This window comes from Pygocentrus nattereri, chromosome 26 (assembly GCF_015220715.1).
Source record: "Pygocentrus nattereri isolate fPygNat1 chromosome 26, fPygNat1.pri, whole genome shotgun sequence".
Classification (NCBI taxonomy): Eukaryota; Metazoa; Chordata; class Actinopteri; order Characiformes; family Serrasalmidae; genus Pygocentrus; species Pygocentrus nattereri.
In genome coordinates this window covers 27,314,460-27,332,798 of record NC_051236.1, presented here as the reverse complement: position 1 = coordinate 27,332,798, position 18,339 = coordinate 27,314,460, and the positions used below count along the sequence as shown (strand labels likewise).

The 18,339-nt window shown below is 39.7% G+C and overlaps 1 protein-coding gene across 1 annotated transcript in view; it reads left to right on the top strand.

Annotated features, from left to right (window-relative positions):
- rab6ba (RAB6B, member RAS oncogene family a) overlaps positions 1–17,122 on the top strand; it is a 127,604-nt gene extending 110,482 nt beyond the window's left edge. Inside the window, exons 7-8 of the mRNA XM_017698007.2 lie at positions 2,643–2,709; positions 14,534–17,122. Coding sequence (XP_017553496.1) covers positions 2,643–2,709; positions 14,534–14,598 — 132 coding nt within the window. The 3' untranslated portion in view covers positions 14,599–17,122. The remainder of the gene's footprint in view (positions 1–2,642; positions 2,710–14,533) is intronic.
- Positions 17,123–18,339: the final 1,217 nt, after the last annotated feature.

The window sequence follows — 18,339 nt, the reverse complement described above, 5'->3', positions numbered from 1 at the left end:
GGAATATGGGTTAAAGGCATTTTGCTACTGGAAGTTTGTACTGTTACGACTGATTCGCACAGGATAAGAGTTCTCTGATTATAGAAATGGGAGTGCCTACTGGGTAGTTATCACATCAAAAATGTTCTATGTGCAATAGTCAACTGCTCACAAATAGAAAACATATCCAAACTTTTAATCATAATTGTGATTGTACTTTCAATAGTAAATTAATTTACCCTTACCATTTGCCTAACTGTCTAAAGTTAAAGCAGTGTCATTATTATTAGTTTGTGAATTAGAAAAAAGAGTTAACAGTTAACATTGTCACATAAAAACTTTTTTCTGGTATTTTATTCTGTTATGCACAGCCAGAACAGCCTGTTTCAAAACCTTTTTTGTCGCAAAAAGCAACCCTTTTAAATATGTCCTTCTCAGCCTTCAGCAGGTTAGCCCTGACCATTTGCACTGGTGTTATACGGAGTGTTGCAGCCTGCACAATACAGGGCAGCCAATCAGAACAGACAGCATTTACATATATATCAGTCGTAGGCACAGTGACTAAAGGAGCCTGTTTATTTGTAAGGGAGAAAGAGAGTTTGAAAATTGGTCATGTAAAAATTAATTACAGTTTTTGCTACATAAAACTTCACAAATATTAAAAGCAAACCTCAAAGGAAAAGATAACAGAAAAATAAAGGATATGATCCCTGTAAGAAAAACACAGAACTCCTCTTCCACAGAACATGATGGATTAAGTTACTGAGAAATATTAGCAATAATAACATAACCCATAATACCCTCCTCTTTGTGTAAAAGCAAGAGTACTATAGTCAGGCCTATAAACGTATAGCTTTTACATAAGGGAATAACCATATAGAACTGAACTGCTTTCCAGTTATTTGGAATGTTTTTAGATAAATTCCATAGAAAGATTAGTGTTACAGAAAGAACTTTACCACACTTTGGTAAAGATCTCTGATCGGATTACTGGAGTTTTGCTACAGGCTTAGTAAAAATACTTTAAGTGGTTTTATGTTTTAATAATTTAAGACTTATTTGCTCGACAACCTTTTTGTGTACGTATATACTGAATATAGCCTGCAACAAGGTTATGTGTTGACTTTCTTTTGCTGTACAAGCAGCAGTGCAGTTCATTATTTCTGTGTACAGAGAGTGTACAGTTACTGATTGTAGCCCATGCATAATTTATCCCCCCCCTTCCCCCCAACAACAGAAAATAGAAAGAGACCGCCATAAGACCACTGCTGATCAGATATTGTTAATTGTGCACTACTAACACTTTGTGCAGGTAGGGGTGATCAGTGAATTTTCTACTAAATTTTTGTCATTATTTTAGAAAAAATATTTTTTAATTTTACTTTTTTTGCATGTTTGTTTCCTCTGGGATGAGGAAAATCGTTGAACTTCATTCTGAGCGCACTTGCCAACTGTGTGATGTTATAAAATCCCTGATTCATTTCACTGAGCGCATCCTGATCACTGGGAAACTGTATGAATTTGAACTCTTAGTGATTGTGACCTTTTAACCACATGGAGCGCATCAAAGGCTGTGACATTTCTGCAGCAGTAGCCACCACATGCACAGGGTAGTAAAAACTTCAGTAAAGTAGGGATTGCACAGCCAAAAATTTCAGTGTGTGCTTTTGACATTCATCTGGGGAGAAAAAAGTCAAGTCTTTATTTGTGCAAAATCAGCTTTAGGAAATTGCAGCTTAAATCATCATTTTACTGAAGCTTTTATCAAATTAGGAATACTGTGACATGGAGAGCATATTTTTTGTGTATTTTTTCACTTGAGAAATAAATAAATGTGATGAAAATGTCTTTTCTCTCTTTGAGCTTAAACAAACCACCAAAAATAAGACAGATTTTTAACAGGCATTAAATAGCGCATCGTTAGTATTTACTATCAGCTTGGACAAATCAGAGTAGGTGCTTCATTATAATAAACTGCTCTCAGTATTTTGTGCTTTGACAGGGCGCCCTAAACATCTGCATACAACTTTCATTTGTAGCAGAAAGATTAACACATTCTCTACTGAGAACAAACCTGTGCAAAAGATGGCCCTTATTTATTTATTTATTTATTTATTTATTTATTTAAGTTCAGTTTTTCTTTATGTATGTTTTAGTTTGTTCTCTGTAGGGGATGTGTTACATTACTTTCACTCAGAAAATCAATTAAATTATATGTAATTTAACCAGGGGTTCAAACTTTTGCCTATGAATGTCTGCGTATGCGAAGAGGCAAAAACTCAAGAGAGCAGCCCCTTTGGTCTCATTATAGGTGCTAAAGGGCGGGTGCGCCTGTTTAGTAAGTTGCAACAGTCATTTAGCATCAAAATAAGGTTTGTGATGGTGCAAGAGTTTAGTAAATCTGCTCCATAAACTCCTACAGGTATTCAAATATTACAGTATGTTCAAATGCACGTCCCTGGAATGTGTGTCTGTGTCTGTGTGAAGCTGTGCTATGACTGAGTCATCTGATTGAGTCATCTGATTGAGTCATCTGATTGAGCTCTGCTGATGATGAATGTAAAATTAAAGCCTTTAATAACAGAGCACGCTCTCTCTCTCTCTCTCTCTCTCTCTCTCTCTCTCTCTCTCTCTCTCTCTCTCTCTGTCTCTCTCTTTCTTAGCTGTTTCGACGTGTGGCCGCTGCCCTACCTGGGATGGAGAGCATGCAGGAGACAAGCAAAGAAGGCAGTATCCTTTTAATTAAGGCAATGTGCAAACCAGTACACTTTACACCACACCACAGAATCAATATTGTAGTGTTTTTCATCCTAATCTCCCTCGGCCTAATCTGTAGCCTACAGTCGATTAGCAAGGAAAGTCGTTCCAGCGCAACTTTATGGGCATCTACCTGTTGGCTTCTATTAAAACTGCTGAGCTTAGTTATTGTGGTCATGTTGGTTGACAAGCTTGGTTGAGCTAGCTAAACCATTAGCCTCAAACACAAATGTACCCTATGCTGGTCAGCCAGCTAAACAGGTCTACCAGTTTAACCAGCTTTAGTGTTTTCAGCAGGGAAGTGTGTTTCAAGTCAGTAGGTTTTCTGTTCTTTTGGTAAGCACAGGGAAGCACAGCAGGAATGTCTGGGGTCATTGCCTGTACAGAGATTAGTTGGAAAAGTGGATTCTACCATCACATTTACCAAAAGACCAATTATTTCTTCTCATTTATTACCAAAAATAACAAAAAAACAAGTGTGTGGGGCAACATGACACTGAATCACCAGGTAATGGTAAACTCCATAAAGAACATTTGTTTCTTGTTATTTCAGATAGAATTAACCGTATCTATGCTTTAAGATTCTGGACATTGTATTATTCTTTGTATTAAGCTTTGCAAGTTCAGATCTTCTCCACCCGCTGTTCCTCCTACTGTTCAGTGCTGTTAAGTTCTTCGTGTTCTTCTATTCCCCCACTCTGAGCTATCAGATCCTGCAGCAGTGGAATATCAGACAGGAACACTCCTACTCCTTCTCCTCTCTTTACTCCTCTCTTTACCCTTTAAACTCTCTTGCTACTGAAATACTCGCTGTGGCCAGCAGGCATGTGTTGATTCATTTTGTACATACTGCTGCGGTAGATGAATGTGCTACAGCAAAGAGGTTATACATCCAGATACTGCTAGAGAATCGTACGTTGTAAAAGCAGGTCATTGCAGCAGGTTAGAGTCACTGAATGAGTCTCTATTGAAATATGTTTTTGTTTACTGCTTACTGTTTTTGTTGGTGACTGCTTTGGGTGTGTGTGTCTGCATATGTGTGTTTATTTTTGTGCTTTTTCAGGGCAGTTACAAAAGCTACGTGTTTAATTTTTTTTAATGGAAGGACAATATATTTATTTTGTTGCTGAGGTTAACAGATAGATAGATAGATAGATAGATAGATAGATAGATAGATAGATAGATAGATAGATAGATAGATAGATAGATAGATAGATAGATAGATAGATGAAATGCAAATGAATAGAGAAACACAAGATAAGCATGAGATTCAGATTCAGTCAACCCCCCCTTCTCTGCTGGCCCCCCTGGGAAGAGTTGAAGAACCTGATGGCAAAGGATCTGTGGGTTGAGCAGCTCTGTGACAGCAACCTGCCACTAAACATGCTCCTCCTGTCCATGCTGATGGTGTGCAGTGGGTGGCCATCATCCTCCATGATGGAGAGCGGTTTATGCAGAGTCCTTCTCTCGGCCACCTTGACCACAGAGTCCAGTTCCACACCGCCCACTGACCCCGCTCTCCTGACCAGCTTGTCCAGTCGCATCTTGTCTCTCTTTTTATGCTTCCTCCCCAGCACACTACAGCGTAAAACAGACAGCTGGCAACCATGGTCTGATAGAACATCTACAGGAGCTTCCTACAGATATTAGAGGACCTCAGCTTCCTCAGGAAGTAGAGCCTGCTTTGACCCTTCCTGTACAGGATGTCTGTATTGGCTGACCAGTCCAACCTATCATCCAGTTACCTGTATCTAAGATACCTGTAGGTCATTACCCTCTCCACTTCAACCCCCTCAATAGAGACTGGCTGTGTGGGTGGCCTAACCCTGCGAAAGTCCACCACCATCTCCTTGGTCTTGGCAGTGTTTAGAAGCAGGTTGTTCCCATGGCACCACTCCACAGAGTCCTTCACCAGGGTCTTGTACTCCTCCTCCTGCCCTCCCTTTGCACAAGCCACGATGGCAGTGTCATCAGAAAACTTCTGCCTGTGGCACGTCTCAGAGTTGTACTGAAAGTCTGAGGTGTACAGTGTGAACAGAAAGGGGGGAAAGTACAGTCCCTTGTGGTGCTCCTGTGCTGCTGACCACAGTCTCTGATGTACAGTCCTTCAGACTGACATACTGAGGTCTGCCAGTGAGGTAGTCAGTAATCCAGGAGACCAGGTGTGGATCCACTTGCATGTTAACCAGTTTGTCTCTCAGTTGGAGGGGCTGAATGGTATTAAAGGCACTGGAAAAATCGAAGAACATGACTTACAGCACAACCACCCTTGTCCAGGTAAGAGTGGGCACGATGACGGAGGTATAGCGTGGCATCCTCCACTCACATTTTCTCCCTGTAGGCGAACTGCAGGGGGTCTGTTGAGTGTCAAACCTGGGGTCTGAGAAGGTGTAGAAGAAGGTGCTCCAGTGTCTTCATGACATGGGATGTTAGAGCAGGGCTCTGTTTTAAAAGTCTTGTTAATTATTGGTACTTACATGTACATTACACATCATTCAAACGTTTGGAATCACCTTTTTTCAATAATGTAAAACCCATTTTGTTGCAGATACGTGTATAAAATGGTTGTAATATGATGTTCAACCATCCATCCATCCATTTTCTAAGCCGCTTCTCCGTCAGGGTCGCGGATGATGTTCATATTCCACACATTATCATATGCAGGAAGCTGTAAATTTTAACAATTTTGTAATGATGCGCTGTTGATTCATTAATAGCTACAGTAACTAGATTATGCTGATTGAATGGCTATTAATGGCAAACGATTGTGATGAAGATGTAATTGCAGTTCATTATTTAAAAATAATTGCTTTTTTTTATTGGTCCCAAAATCCTTTAGATTGTGAATAAACTGTTGGCTGCATGCCAATGTCAAATTATAACATTTTAATCTCCGTAGTAAAAATTATTAAATAAGAATTGTTAATATAAGTGATTCCAAAATTTAATAATGTTACATATACGAGGTTCATATCAGCAGAAAACAAATGTAACAAACCTCGGAGGAAATAAAAGTTCTTAACTTTAGTATATACACAGTGGGGTCCAAAAGCCTGAGATCACTATCTTTGGGGCCCGTTTGACCCGATTCTGTGTTCAACGTCTTTAAATAAATGAGGGACATAATTTTTATTGCTTCATATTTAATGACTTTTCTTAGTTTAATAGAGACAACTGAGTAAACAAAAAATGAACATGTTTTTTAGTGTCCTGTACACAATTTATACGCTACAGTGTTCTTTGGGGTAAGTTTCATCCAACATAAGCATCCCAGTGTTTTTTTCCAGCCAGAAAGCCAAAGCTCAACTCACAGTGTTCCTTAATCATTAGTAAAGGGATCTACTGCAGTGTTGGAAGTTCTCTCATCGAATTGATTTGTGATCTGATCAAAGGGAATCTGGCATGCTGGTTGTTTGAATGTCCGTTTCCTCATTATTGTGCAGTCAGTCCACTGCTTAGGCATTGCGCTCCAAATGGACATATCTTGAAAAGAAATACATAGCACCAAGCTCCTTTGCCCTTATATAGTGTCATTGTGTTGGCAGAGAGGCAAGGTAACCTTAAGAAATCACTGCTTGGCATTTGTGTAACCCTTTCACACAGTGGAGAAATGAACCGCTGAGTTTCAGACAGCTTTCAGCTGTGAAAGGTCACTGTCTGATGCCTGGAAAAGCAGTACTTCAGACTTTTTTGCCAATATAGCAGATCCTCATGCTTCGTGGAGTTCCTCGAATTTACCTACAGACACATGCTGTCCTTCATAGGTTTGGGGACCCGTTTCCTTCTTTTGCATTTTTTGAGTAATGTTTGATGAACACGTCCTCCTTAGTGCAGTTACTAGATTTTGTGTAAATAATTATTTAGCTTTTTTCTGACATCATAACCAGGGAGTAAAATGTGCGATTGATTAAACTGATTTAAAACAGTTTTAAAAAGCTCTGTTTTCCCAAGCATGTGACAAGTAGTGAAGCAACTGAAAGGAGAACAGAAGGCACTACGCAGGAAAAGCCTGGAGTAGTGCATTTTTATTTATCTCTCAGTTTTAGTATTTCAATACTATCCAGCCAGCATACTGGCTGAAAAGAAGCGGCCATATAACTTAATATACTTAATTTAACACTATACTAGACTTTCTACTAGATGATAAGGTCATTAACAACACAGCATTTCACACTGACAAAGTCATTAATTGAATTTATTCATCCAAATGCATGCCTTTTTCACATTACATTAACGCAGTTATTGTGAAAAGTAAATAAACTGGAGGATGTAATGTACATGTTGGAGTATTCTCATTTAGAAATAGTAGTGCATCACGTCTTTCAGTTTAAGCATTGGTTCCTGATAATCTGTCCACTTCGCCCTTAATAGATGGGGAGGCCCATCAAATGGCCATAGTTAGCAGTTCCTTTCTCAACTCTGAACCTAACTTCTTCTGTGCTGCAGATACAGCTCACACTGACCCCAAAAAAGCTAGTGCAGCTGCCCGAAGCCTTCTGTTCTCATACCAGCACTGCCTGAACAGTGCTGAAAGAATGAGATTCATCCACTGACCAATGCTGCAGCTGTGGTGTGGTATGTGTGTGTTTGCTGTATTCTTCAGTTCAAATGTTAGCGGGGCTAGTGGGGAGACTCGGGGGTGTCTTTGAGAGGCAAGCTTAGGAGGTGTATGGATCAAAGTGAGTAGGTGGATCAGAGTAGAGATGTGAATGGCTAACCAATCATCAGTATATTAACCCTTACAGATACTTGAACATCAACAGAGTCTATATTTGAGGTATGCTTCAGTGTGTGTGTGTATGTGTGTGTGTTTTATGAGGGTCTGTCAGGGTGATGTAGGGGTCTGGGTGACAGCTTGCCCCATCCTGACTGTCTGTGTGTGCTCTGTGTGCAGACTTAATGGCACTCAGGCCTCCTGCTGTTATTGCACTCCACTGAATATCGATTGAGAGAGATAGAAGAAGGGGGGTGAGCAAGGAGTGAGAGAGAGAGAGAGAGAGAGAGGGAAGGGAGAGAAAAGGAGACAGAATGAGGGAGAGAGTGAGACCTCAAAAGAAAGGGGAGAGAGAAAGGAATAGTGGGAGAGAAAAACAATGTGAGGCAATGAGAGAATGGGTGGGGAAGAGAGAAAGGGAGAGGGTGTAGAATTCAAGGGAGAGAAAGAGAAAGGGAAGAGAGAGAAAGAGGGAGAGACAGCAGCAGCGAGAGAAGGAGAGACAGAGAGGGATAATGGGGGTGAGAGAAAGAACAAGTGAGACAAAGAGACAGAGGAGGTGGAGACAGAAACAGAGGGAGGGAGGGCAAGAGAAAGAGAGTGACAGAGAGGGAGGGGAGAGAGTAAGAGTGGAGGGAAAGAGTGAGACAGAGAATAGGAAAATAGAAAGATGAGAGCCTGGAACAGCCTGGAGAGAAAAGGAGGGAGGGAGAGAAGGAGAGGAAAAGAGAATGAGACAGATGGAGTTAGGGAGGAGAGAGAGAGTGAAGTGGAAGAGAGAGAGAGTGAAGAGAGAGAGGATGAGTAGAGGAAGAGAGAGAGAGAGAGAGAGAGAGAGAGAGAGAGAGAGAGAGAAACAGGATTACTCTTCCAGATCCACTTGCCCTAGAAAGCACAGTGTTTTTCTCTGTGTGTTGTACAGATGTGGGATACCTGCTTAATTTACTTGAGAGGTAAATCCACTCTGCCGAAAGCCTCCTTTCACTCTCACTCGGCGTGCGCAGACGGACACAGTGTGTCAAGAAGAACATGTTCCGTGGGGAAGCCAAACAAACATGAATATTTAAAAGGCACTTGTGCTGAGCTGGGATCACAACAGAAAACACTGGCAGAGCCAAAGAGTTAGCTTAGCACATCTCTGCTGTCTGTATATTGATTATGGTGCTAATGAGTTTTCCTCCTTTCCACTACAGAGATGCTATATTTTAGTTCTGTCAGCACTTTATCTTGTATGCTGTGGCTTGTGCATGAGTGTGTTCACATTTGCTCTGAAGTTTATCTTTTTTTTAGCCTGTCTGATTAAAGTGCCATGTCAAAGCCTTAGAGCGTTAGAGTGCCTGGCTCCTGTTCAGTGGCGCGTCCGTGCGGCAGTTTAACTCTTTGTAGGTACCAAATCTCCTGGGTGATGGAAACATTTTATGTTTGACATAAAAATGACATGACACTTTAATGTTATTTGAGCATTTTTGGTCTTTGCCAAAATACTTCTTTTTGAAAACATAAAAGATGTGCTTTTGATTATTGAAGTTGGGAAGTGGATGCACAGGAAACAGAACAGCTGATCGATTCAGGAGAATAGCGTGAAGTGCAGCCAAAAGAACACATTTTCAATTTGGCCAAAATATTTTATACTATATTATCAATGTGTTATGTTTACTATGTAAAGAAATAGAGCACGGCACAGTATGAAGACCAAAATGATCAAATGACAGCTATTATTGTCATTACATGGTAGTTTAACTGCCATTATCATAGAAATGTCAGGTTTTATTTAGCACTTTGGTTGATGGTGATGGGCTGGGTTAGTGCTGTGGTCTCCTACATGCTACAATTATCTATTAGGAGCATTAGGAGGTTGCAAGTTTGATCTACAGCCATCCGTGGCTGGCAGTCCAAGAGAGCACATTTGGCCTCTTTACTCAACTCTGATGTAACAGAACTGAAAGTTAGCATTCTCCTCCAGGCATGTTCAGCTGTCCAGTGACGCCATGTTAGCAGCAGTTTCAAAAGCATATCTTGGAGGAAGCAGGTGCTAGTATTGCATGATTCAAGTGGACCTAACCACTGGGTGGACATGACTGAATTTGGTGAGAAAATTGGGGAAAAATTACCAAAAAACTTGGTGCTATATGTTGCGTTGGGCGTGGGCTGTATTAAGGTTTAAAATTTCAAGGCCGATTAAAGCTGCAAGTGGAACCACCCTACTAAGATAGGAATACCAATGTGTGTGTCTGTGTGTGTGTGTGTGAGAGAGAGAGAGAGAGAGAGAGAGAGAGAGAGAGAGAGAGAAGAAGCAAAAACATTTAAGTACTGATTACCATCAGAAACAATGCATAATGCCTTTTTGGGGAGCGACGCAAGTACTTTGAACACACCATCTACACTTCTAGCTACAGTGATTTCACTTCCACTGTGGGCTGATTTGACCAGCTCGAGACATTATTTGTTGTTGCCTATGATGGTAAAAGCTGAGATTAAAGTATGTGAAATATATTTTTATGCTCAGTAATAATGAATATTGCCTCAAACATGGTTGTATGTTTAAGTGCTCCTGGGCATGTTCTTCCCTTAAGGCTGCTTAAGCCTGTCTGAAGTCCTTTCTGAATAAATTACTTTCCTGAACACTTGCAGATGCATACTGCTGGAAGGAGAGAGCAGAGAGAGAGGAAGATTTGTGGTCACTCAGAAGTGTGGTAATTCCCCTTTGTTGTGGAGTCTTAGATCAGTTAAGCATGTCAGCTACTGTAAAGCAGGCGTGTAGTTTAAATGATACACAGATAAATCCTCATCATTTGTGTAAACTCTCTTTAAAATGCGCTGTCATTTATATGTCATTTCTAAAGGGCGGCACGGAGGCGTGGTGGGTAGCGCTGTCACCTCACAACGAGGAGGGCCTGGGTTTGATTCCCCAGCCGGGTGACCGGGGTCCTCTCTGTGTGGAGTTTGCATGTTCTCCCCGTGTCTCTGTGGGTTTCCTCCGGGTTCTCCGGCTTCCTCCCACAGTCCAAAGACAGTCAGTCCAATTGGACATGCTGAATTGCCCCTGGGTGTGAGTGACTGTCTGTGTCTGTCTGTCTACCCTGTGATGGACTGGCGACCTGTCCTGGCCTTCTGCCCAATGACTGCTGGGATGGGCTCCAGCTCGCCCCCCGTGACCCTGAGGGAGTAGCGGCTTAGAAAATGGATGGATGTCATTTATAAGATACTGTATTACCGATCCCGGGCTTAAAGGTCTTTTATAATAAATGTAAGTCACATAGGCATTACACCTACTCCTAGGAGTGCAGTTAAAATGTCAATATATTAATAGTGCCCAAGAGGGCAGCAGTGAGTAATGTTTGATTTTGAAATGCTGTTTCTGTCTTCAGTTGAGAGCTACTAGTATCAACAGCTAAAAAGCAAGATGTCTAGTCACACAATGCATAGAGTGAACCCAAAAAGACAATTCATTTGTTAATTTCAGTTCTTTATATGACTAGATATGATTTCATGATCATAATGTGCCTAACTAAAGGTATTTGTGTAGTTAGTTGAGTGTTTTATGTACATTACTATGTGCCATAGGTTAGCCTAGTAGGCCAAGATGGGGTCAAGTCTAGAGAATCATGGAGACCAACTGGCTAAAGGTTAGAGCAGCTGTGTTCAGCTTCCAGAAATGGTAAATACAGAGGGATCTCTTTCTTTAATTTGTGCATTTTTGTGGCATTTGTGTGTTTGTCATGTGTCTTACTGACGGTGTTTCTTTTAAAAGCTTGTCTACATGGCAGGTGCACCTGTAGTCCCAGTAGACCGGTTACATTAACCTCCTCCCACACACACATACACAGTTATTCATGAATGCAAATAAAAACACATCACACTTCATTCAGGGCAGTGAATCATTGCCAGTCTCTCTGACTGATAACATTCTGTGTCCTTGAAACTCTCTCCGCCTGCTGAAGTCCCCTGAGGACAGCAGCATTTACCATTACAGCTGATGCTGGACATGACGTCCAATACAGGAAAGCATGATGGTAACCTTGCTACACCTTCATCTCTGTTCACTGAGTTCCACAGATTACTGTCCTCCGCAGGGTTTGGACTTCAGAGACACTTAAACAGACGGACACTAAAAATACAGTTACATTAATGTCTTTACATTAAAAGGCAAAACAGCTAGTCTTCACTTGAGTGTCCAGCCACACAGACAGAACAAGCCCACAGCCTGACACAATTCTAATGCTTGCTTAAAACATCCCTTAGTCATGTGCAAAGGTTTGAACACCTATGAGTAAACGATATGTTTTGTTGATTTTCTCAGTGGCAGTCAGCTAACACATGCTCTGCAGAGAACACACTTAAATATGACATTTTTCCAGACATGTGAGCACAGTTTCTGTTTATTTACTGAACTTAACGCCAGAGTTTGTGTTTTATTTTGTCCCGTGTGTTAAATTCAGCAAATAAACAGTAATTGTGTATTAAAGGTTCAGAAGTGTGTTCTCTGTAGAGGATGTGTTGACATATTTTAACCTAGAAAATCAAGAAAACATGTCATTTTAGAACAACTCTAGATGTTGAGAAGCTGCTAAAAAGAGGACGTATGTCTATGCTGACCCCACAGACAGTGAAGAGGATGGTTTGAAGAAGGACAATGAATCTCCAAGGATTACATACATAACTACAACTTGTATGCGGGGTTGCCAGAAGAACAAACTAAAGCACCTACCATAGTTTGGATCTTCCCAGCAGCACATTGATCCAAAGCATTCCTCATAATCACCACAAAAAGTGGTCCACTGACCTCAGAATTAAGGTTTTGCCATGGCCACCCCAAAACCTGTGGGATGAGCTGAAAAGGAGAGTTCTCAGGATCTGAAAGATCTGGAGATATTTTGTATGGAGGAATGGTTTCAGATCCTTTGCCATATGTTCTCCAGTCTCATTAAGCATTATAGGAGAAGACACAGAACTGTTATCTTTACAAAGGGAGGCTGCACAAAGTATTAAATGAAGAGGTGCCAACAATTGTGGCACACTTAGATTTGAGAAAAATATTTATTTCCTGATAAAAATTTTTTTTCAATCATTGGATTGAAAGGTTAAGAAAGGTTAGATCTGTGTTAATATTTTGAGTGGAAGATTGAAAGGATAAGCAATAAATGGTTTTTTACAGCCTGTTTTGCGCATGTTTACCAGGGGTGCCATTACTTGTGGAGGGCTCTGTATATCCCTGATTTAAAAAGCTGTTTACTGGGCAGAGCACATTTATGTGATCAGAAAAACTCCAATAATAATGTTAAAGAGCTTATGTCTGTCAGTGTTCTCATTTAACTATTTCCAAGCCTTTCCTCAAGGAGGGCCAGTGTTATTTCTAGTAATTTAATTTTATATTTAATTGTATATTAGTACAGTATTCTTTGTTTTCAAGGTGTAGGTTTGTTTCATTTAGGTGCAGTTACAGTAGTCTTGGGTCAGTTTAGCTTCTGTGCTTTGCACGTTTTCTAAGTCAATTTGGAAAAGACAAACTAATCACCTGTTATTAAGTGCTTTGTTTAAAGGGGAATTCTACCAGTTTTTGTCAAATATTTCAATCTTATTTCTGCGTAATTTAGTCATGGAGATGTAAAGAAGGTCATTCAGAGTGGTTTGATGGTTTGATGTGAAATGGTTCATTGTAGAGACGCTTGCCAGTTCAGATTTTTTTTACAGTGGAGGTAATAAGAACCAGGGGCTGCGATGTCTGCAACACAAATATAGCCATTTCATTTACTATCTAAAACCACCAGTGGACATACTTGTGTCTCCTGTGTTTATATATGTAATGTTGATCATGGTAAAATAGTAATAAATGTAAAAATAATTTATATTTATTTTCTTCAGGAACTATTTTTCCATATGATGACCTGCATGTACCTCTCTAGAATACAATTAAAAATATGTTTTAGGCCACAATCTTTTCTCAAAACTGTAGCAAAACAGTGTCTCATCGGCATCAGGCAGTGTATTTTGTATTTATTATGTATTTATAACTTACTTTCGTATCGCTTTTAGAGGCATTCACAGCTTCAGATGTCTGGTTCCAGTCCTGACTCTGAATTGGTCGATTTCTCTAGAACGAAGCGTTTCACATCAAACTACTCTGAGCTACTTTGTTTAGATGTTAACTTTTGTTTAGATGGAAAATTAGGTGGAAGTTTCCAATGGGAAATGGCTCTTAACGAGATAATGAAGGATAGATTTTTATAGTGCTTCTTTCTCATCTGATCATACCTTGTGGAACCACATGAATAAATCAGAATGAGTAAAAATCCACATATTTCCAAGCTTTGCTGTAACTGGAAAACATCAAATTATAGACTAAACTGAACTTAGTTTACATTCTCAAGGAGCCTACCACACCCTTACCTCTCGCTTTTCTCTTTTTTCTTTCTATCACACTTTCTACCATCCCACTGAGAAAGACAACAAGCCCTCTATCACATACAAAGCAGCAGTGCTGATGGTGTTTTTCATTAGTAGATTAAATGTTTGTAGAAAAGAAGCTGATATTTTGTTAATACAAAGCAGTAATGGTTTCAGCACACAGCCGTCTTACTGTTCGACAGCAGGCTGTAGTTCAAGCCCAAGCTTGTGGCTGCAGTGCCTTCTTGTGTTAAAGAGAAGGCACTGCAGTACGTCAGTCTGCACAGAGCCTTTCTGCCTCCAGGGGTCAACAGCGATCCATATATTACAGCTAATTTGTCTGACGCTATTCCTTAGTGGGCCAGCAGAGAATGTGCCATCTAACTTAATAGAAGGTATTCTTTTAAGCTTATTTATCTTTTTTATGGTATTAAACAGAAATCTCTTTTTATTAAAAAAAAAAACACACACAAAACATGATCAGTAGACTCCTTAGAGTTATTTGCAAATAGTGGAATTGGACAATCTTTTTGGTCAGTTATTATTTAGCATTCAGCATCACCATCTCAGAAAAAGAGCAGTTCTTTTCAAACTGTTTATCTTAACGGACTGATGCCGTGGTTGATGTGATATTATAAACAATGTATGCAATGGGAGTTAATGACTGTTGACTTCTTTGTTCCTTAACATATTCCACAGTGATTGACATCAAGCTGGACAAACCGCAGGAGCCCCCCACCACTGAAGGGGGCTGTTCCTGTTAATGGCCCACAGCCAACCAGGCAACTTCATTTTACACCACATGCTTGTTGTGTTGCTTCCTATTGGTTAGCTTCCAATTGAGTTTTCAAGATTGGGTATTCGGCACTCACATTTGACCACGGGTCACTGGTTGGAAACAGTGTTACGTCCATTTCAGTTGTAAAATAGTGTACTTTATTAAAAAATTGCCAAAAAAAATGGTTTTAAAAATTTGAAAGGAGACAAAAAAAATCAACAAAGCCAACAAAGTCCAAACGTATCCTTTTTTTGAAAAAAGTTGAAGGGTAGTCTTTTGTTTCTTTCATTTTGTATTTTTGTATATTCAAGGAAAGGTCAAAAAGGAGGTAGACGAGGCGTTTAAAAACGTTTTCTAGAACGACAAACACTGTAACAGACAGGGAACCTGAACAATATTTACTGGATGAATAGACAAAGCAAGCATGCATGCAAGACTTTGATTTTGCTGTTTTAATCATTTCATTCCACTAGATCCTGTCAGATGGTGAATGTGTACACAACTTTGAAGATGTCCATATAAATGCTTATGTACACATGTGACTTAATGCACAGTGTCAGAACTTCACTTTTTTAAGTTTTGTGTGTGTTTCAGTGTTCTTGAGTGATCTAGATCCACCGTAGAGGCCCTAGGGTCAAACCTGTCATTTTAGAGACTGTCCTGGTTTGTACAGTACTTTCGTGAGTTTCACACTCTGTATGAAATCTTTCCGAGTTATTGATATCTGGGATTTGGAATGAGAATCCAAACACTGCTGTTACAATGAAGGCACATTTTAAGTGTGATTTCTCTCACATTTGTAAGAGCTGTAATTGTTGTAGTGTGTGATAATTTATCAAAGGCCTGAAGAGCTGATTTCTCAAAATTGTCATAGGATGATCATTGAACTCTGACATTCCTATTCTTAAGTACACAGGTTTGCACATGTAGGCCTTCCCATGATGATATGGTGTAGTCCAGTTCCATTGTAAATATAGCCTGTCATTTGCTCTCAGATCAATGAATATGTAGTAATTCTCCAAAAACAACAACAGCAACAACAAAAAAACAATATTAGTTAACTACGGAAAGCTAGCATCATCTAGGTGTTTCATAGGCTTGCCTTGTTCAGGGGCACACTGTGGTCAGCCCCTGCTTTTTTTGGGCCAGTAAACTGTAGTACACTGGCTGTAAGGTCAGACACTTGAGCGGTAGCATACACTACTTTTATTTCTTGTGAATCTTTAATGCACTTTTTAAAAGAAAGATGTAAATGTTTCAAGGTTGATGTCAAATCTAATATCCAGTCCTACGACTCCCTGTACTGTAGTGGTCTCTGTGATGATGTCTATACAAATGACCCATCTGTAGGGCTGCGTGAATACAAGTTAGGACTAAATAATGAGAACTCACTTGAACCCTTTGTTTTTGTTTTTTTTTTTCAAAATGAGCCAAAAACTAGTGTGAGCTGAGAGCATTGCTAATGCTTTGACTGCATATAACGAAACAGGCTGAGTGTTCAGCTTACCTGTGAAGTAAATTGCTGTGATTTGGGAGTTCTATTAAAAATGATCAGCTTGTAACATGGCGCTGTGAATCTGTAGCAGCATTTCCTGTAAATGGGATAGGGTTTTCCATTCTGTAATTTATCAGTGGCTCATTCTGCACTGTATGACCAGCTCACGTCTGCCCTGCTATGTAATATAGCCGCTTTTAGTCAAGATAACCGCTTTTGAACTGGACTGTCTCTGCTCTGTATCTCTAAATGCTTTTACTGACCTGCCTGGCTGCCTCGTAGGACTCCCCCGCTACCAAATGGAAGGGAATATGTACTGAACATGCAGATACGGAAGAAGCTTAATGGCAAAACACTCTTCACACAAAGGCAATTGTGAAATATCACATCCACACCGATCCGCTGATGGCACCACCTACAGAGGAGCACAGATAAAGTCTGTTCTGTGTTACTATTAATACATCTCAGTTTTGCCCTGTTATATTTCTGGTGCCTTCAGATATTGTTGAAAGGCATAGAAGCTGACAGTGTAGCGGTGTGCTCATAGTTAAAGAGTATAGCTGGGATGTGAGAGTATTTACTGGTTGATTGTTTAACCTTTTGCTTTTGCACCTTGATATTTTGTTTACAATCTGTTTACATACTGTTCTGCTTTTCCCTTATTTTTTGTTTCTACCATCAGTTGAAATCTATCCATGTAGAGAGATCCTGCTCTATGATTTGGCATGAACAGGATGTATATAGTCTATCCCCTTATGAGGTGTGTACTAAAACAGCAGTGAATATGTGATTTGTTCATGCTTCTGTTGGCACAGTACTACACACCATCCTTGGCGAAATGTCTGTGTGTAAGTTGGGTCCTGCTTTAAAGGGTAAGGCCATTCTTAGTGTAAATGTTTTGACTCAGAGGAGCCAGTCTGATTGATTCAGGGCTAGCTCTCTCATTCACATTGTACAGAGATCTAGCATGTCTGTCCAAATCAATAAAAATCAATAAAAAAGTCTTATTACCTAGTGGGAATGTCTCTGTCCTTTGTTAATGTAGCTCACAAACCAACACTAACCCATGTTATTGCACTTTAATGATGGTATTCCTCGTCATCATAATATCATCATTATTTTCAGGATTAGTGACAGGAAGAAAGACCGGTTTGCTCATGTTTCTCCCCACAAAAACCCGATTAATGCATCTGTAGACTTTGCCCATCTTGGATGATCCACTGCTTCCTTTAAAAGTGCTGGGGTAACAACATTACAAACTTGGGAACAGGCATGTGGAGTCATAATTGATCTTATAAGACATCAACCAATATACAGTCCCATTCAGAAGTTTGGGATCACTTGACCCATTGTTATTCAATAGTAACTCCTACAGTGAAGATTAAAATGATGCAGACTAAACTGATGGTTTATTCACAACAAGAAGTTCTAAAAAAAAAGCCAGAGTTATTAAATCATAAACTGTAATCTTTTCATTTAGCAATGTCTTGTAGCAAAATTATTAGATGTTTAATCAGCGAGATTTGGTCACTGCTTCCTCATATGAGGCATTCTGGATATTCCAGTGTGTCACGGTAGTCGTTTCTGAGTATATCTTGCACAACATCACTACTCAAAGAGCTCTGACCAACTGCATGTGTCATGCAATGTATGAAATGCTCACATGTTTTTATATATATTTTTTAAAGGTGGCACTATTCGTTCTTTTTTTGTATCTTACTTTGTCTCATCTTTTTATCTGTTCCAGTTTATTCATGTCATAAAAATAATGTATCTTGAATCATGAAAATATCTTATAGTATCACAATATTATATTTTTCCCATATTGTTCATCTCTGTTTCTTAATCCTGCTCCTACCGACTCACAACTCTGCAGAGTTTTGTGTATTTCTAGTTCAAAAACTTGTCCGAGTTTCTTAATCCTGCTCATTTCTTAATATTTGCAGCTTCCTACATACAGTGGAGGAAATAATTATTTGTTTTATTTATTTCTTGTGTATTATATTGAAAAGAAAATCCAGAAAATCACATTATAGAAAATATATAAATTGATTTGCATTTCATTGAGTGAAATAAGTATTTGTTCCCCTAGCAAAACAAGACTTAGTACTTGCTGGCAAAACCCTTGTTAGCAAGCAAAGAGGTCAGATGTTTCCAGGTTGGCGCACATATCAGGAGGAATTTTGGTCCACTCCTCTTTGCAGATCATCTCTAAATCCTTAAGGTTTCGAG